Source organism: Geospiza fortis, unplaced genomic scaffold (assembly GCF_000277835.1).
Source record: "Geospiza fortis unplaced genomic scaffold, GeoFor_1.0 scaffold1181, whole genome shotgun sequence".
NCBI classification, from domain to species: domain Eukaryota; kingdom Metazoa; phylum Chordata; class Aves; order Passeriformes; family Thraupidae; genus Geospiza; species Geospiza fortis.
The window spans coordinates 43,643-47,110 of NW_005054664.1; the positions used below are offsets into that span (position 1 = coordinate 43,643).

The window sequence follows — 3,468 nt, forward strand, 5'->3', positions numbered from 1 at the left end:
CCAAAGCAAAGCCCTAAGAGGCTCCAATTCCAGTAAAAACCAGTAAAAACCAATAAAAACCAATAAAAACGCAGTAAAACCCAGTTAAGTCCAATAAAATCCCCCTCCTGACGTCATCAATTTACTTTTAAATCTTAATTTTGGGTGATTTTAGCACCTTTTCACCTCGAAAACCAACCTGAATCCCAAAAAATTCCCGCTCCTATCTCACTGAGGACAGATGAAGTCGTCCCATTGGAAACGGGAAATAAAACAGAAAACGAGCCAAATTCCCCCCCAAAAAAATCCCAGAAATTCCCCAAAAATTCCGTCTCCTACCTTGCTGAGGATGTGGATGAGGTCTCCCCGTCGGAAGGAGAGCTCGTCGGGATGGTCCGCGTGGCAATCCCACAATCCCTGGTAGTAATTGGCATAATCCCAGTCGGAAATTTCTGGGGAAAAAGGGGGAAAAAAGAGGGGTCAGGTTGGTGAGGGATTTACAGGCGCAGGATCATGGAGGCGATTCCAGAGCCGAAAGTTCTCCTGGAGCTTCTCCGGGGATGGGGAAAGGCCCCAAATCCATCGGGAATGTTGAATGTTGAGGCTGGGAAAAGCCGGGAATTCCATGGAATTCCATCGCTGGCCGGGCGATTGGGGCTCCCCAGGTTTGGGTCCCAGTTTTCCCGGGATTCCTTTCCCAGGATTTCTCACCCCAGCTCCTTTCCTGCTCCCCAGAGGGACCGGAGGGCCCTGGAAGCATCCCGGGAATATCCTGGGGTGTTGGATCCCAAAATTCCTGCGGGATCCCTCCCTGGCTTTTCAGGGATAAAAATCCCGCTTTAAAAAACCCGGAGCACCAACTTTATCCCAGGAATTTTGGGAGATGCCCCCTCATCCCACCTTCCCAAGTGGAATTCCACCAGTGCGAGGAGTCAAATCCCAGGAATTCTCCCGTTCTCCACATTTCCCACAGCCCAGGATGCTCCAAAGTGGCCAAAATCCCAAAAATATTCCCCCCATCCATATCCTGGGAATCCTTTGGATTGGGATCTTACCCTCCTCGTGCCCGAGATCCTCCTCACCCTCCGGGAATTGCGGCTCCATCTCCTCATCTGGAGAGGGAAAAAACAGTGGAAAAATCTGGGAAAAATGGTGGAAAAATCTGGGAAAAACAGAGGAAAAATCAGGGAAAATCTGGGAATGCCGCAGCTCCGGCAGGCTCAGGGCTCCGAGAGAATCCTGGGAATAAAAAAATTCCCGGACTGATGGTGGGGAGAGGAAGTACTGGGGAAGATTTTAGAATTGCTGTGGGCACCGGGAAAAACAAATCCACGAATTCCGGGTGTCCCCGTGGGAAGAGAGGAAAAGGAAATTCCAGAGGGGAAATTCCGGGGTGGGAATGCGAGGGAGGAAGGGGGAATTAGGGAGATTTGGGAAGAGGAGGAGGACGGGATGGGAGGAATGATCCCGGGGAAAAGGCGGATCCCAGAGGGGCTGGGAAGGCTTGGAAAAAATGGGAAGGGAGAGGAGCTGGGTGGAGCATCCCAAATTTCCGTCCCCGTCCATGGAAATCCCATTCCCCATCCATGGAAATCCCATTTCCCATCCAGGGAAATCCCATTCCCCATCCACGGAAATCCCATTTCCCATCCATGGAAATCCCATTTCCCATCCCTGGAAATCCCATTTCCCATCCCGAGGACACCCCTGCCTGCTCCTTGTCCCGTTCCCAGGCACATTCCTGGAGGATTTGGAGCTGGGAAATCCAGGAATGGGATCCATGGGGACAGGAGCAGCCCCTCCCCACCATCCAGGCGTTTTCCTGGAATCAAATCCGATGGATCCAGGAGTTTTTCCTGGAATTAAATCCAATGGATCCAAGGGTTTTCCTGGCATCAGGCCTGGAAGTGAAGCTCTGCCTTCCCCATCCCACCCAACACTTGGATTCTCCAGGACGGAATCAAAGGGAAAAGCCGGAAAACTTTGGAAAATTCCGCTTCTCCCTCCCACCCCGCTTTTGGGATCCTCATCCTGGGGGTCCGGAGCCGCCGGCGCGTCCCGGGGAGCTTCGGAATCTCTGCGGAGCCGAGTTTTTAATGGAGCAATTTGATTCAATTTTCCAGTCGATAAAATTCCCCGGCAGCGCTCGGCGCTTCCGAACGGACACCTTCACTCCTGATTTAACATTCCCATCGAATCCTTCCCGGGAAATTGGAAAAATTTATCACCTGTGAAATTTTATTTGGCCTCGGCCGCGTCTGTTTTTGTAAAACTTCATTAACGCCGAGGAAATTATCTCTCCGTGGCTTTTCCCGTTTTTTTTCTTTTCTTTTTTTTAATTCCTGTCTCCCGGGTTTTTGTTTTTTTTTTTTCCGGTGGTTTTTGGTCGGGAGGTAAAGGAGGGAGAAGGGGGCGGAGGGAGGATGGGATTGGGGCTATTCCAGGGGTTTTTGGGGGTTTGGGATGGAGGGAGATCCCAAAACTTCCCAAGATGAGTTGGATTTCATGGAAATCCATGAAAACCCATGGAAATGCATGGAAATCCATGGAAACCCATGGAAACCCATGGAAATGCATGGAAGTCCATGGAAATCCATGGAAACCCATGAAATCCATGGAAATCCATGGAAATCCATGGAAATGCATGGAAATCCATGGAAACCCTCGCCAGACTACCTCAGGAAAGCTGGAAAACCTAATCCGTGGGAATCCATGAAAATTCATGAAAACCTATGGAAATCCATGGAAAACCATGAAAACCCATGGAAATTCATGGAAATCCATGGGAAAATAATGAAAACCCATGGAAATCCATGGAAAACAATGAAAACCCATGGAAATCCATGGAAAACCATGAAAACCCATGGAAATTCATGGAAATCCATGGGAAAACCATGAAAACCCACGGAAATTCATGGAAATCCATGGAAATCTATGAAACCCCGTGGAAATCCATGAAAACTCTGAGGGCTCCTCCAGCAGAATCCCCGGATCGGAAATTCCCAGAAAAACAAGGTTTGGATTTGGGAGGTCCATCAAAAGCTCGGAATAAAGAAATGGGATAAAACCTTGGGATTTTGGGTGGGTTAGAAGTGGAGATGTGGGAATGGCGCCGGTGCGGGAAGGGCCAAGGTTTCCTCACGGTTTTCCGAGGAAAATTTGGGAATCTGGGAGCTCACCTGGCATCACCTCGTAGATGTCTTCGCCTTCCAGCTCCAGCTCCTCGGGATTCAGGGCGGAATTTTGGGAATTGTTCATGGAATCGGAGCTGTCCCGGTCCTTGGAGAGCTCTTCCTCCTGCTCCTCCTCCTCCTCCTCATCCTCGTCGCAGGGAATGGTCAGGGAGCTGAGGTCTGCCGGGAAACAGGGAAAAAGGGGACGGAAAAGTGGGAATTCTCCCGATTCCAGAGGGGTGGGATCGAGATTCAAATCCTGCACCTGAGAACGGGCAAAAAAAACTAAGGAAAAACCCAAGGAAAGATGGAAAAA

The 3,468-nt window shown here is 49.9% G+C and overlaps 1 protein-coding gene across 1 annotated transcript in view; it reads right to left on the reverse strand.

The window, feature by feature from the left end:
• Window positions 1-3,468, reverse strand: part of SKAP1 (src kinase associated phosphoprotein 1) — a 103,970-nt gene that overhangs the window by 11,560 nt on the left and 88,942 nt on the right. Inside the window, exons 11-13 of the mRNA XM_031064993.1 lie at window positions 3,159-3,332; window positions 1,035-1,091; window positions 319-431 (exon numbers count right to left, since the gene is read on the reverse strand). Coding sequence (XP_030920853.1) covers window positions 319-431; window positions 1,035-1,091; window positions 3,159-3,332 — 344 coding nt within the window. The remainder of the gene's footprint in view (window positions 1-318; window positions 432-1,034; window positions 1,092-3,158; window positions 3,333-3,468) is intronic.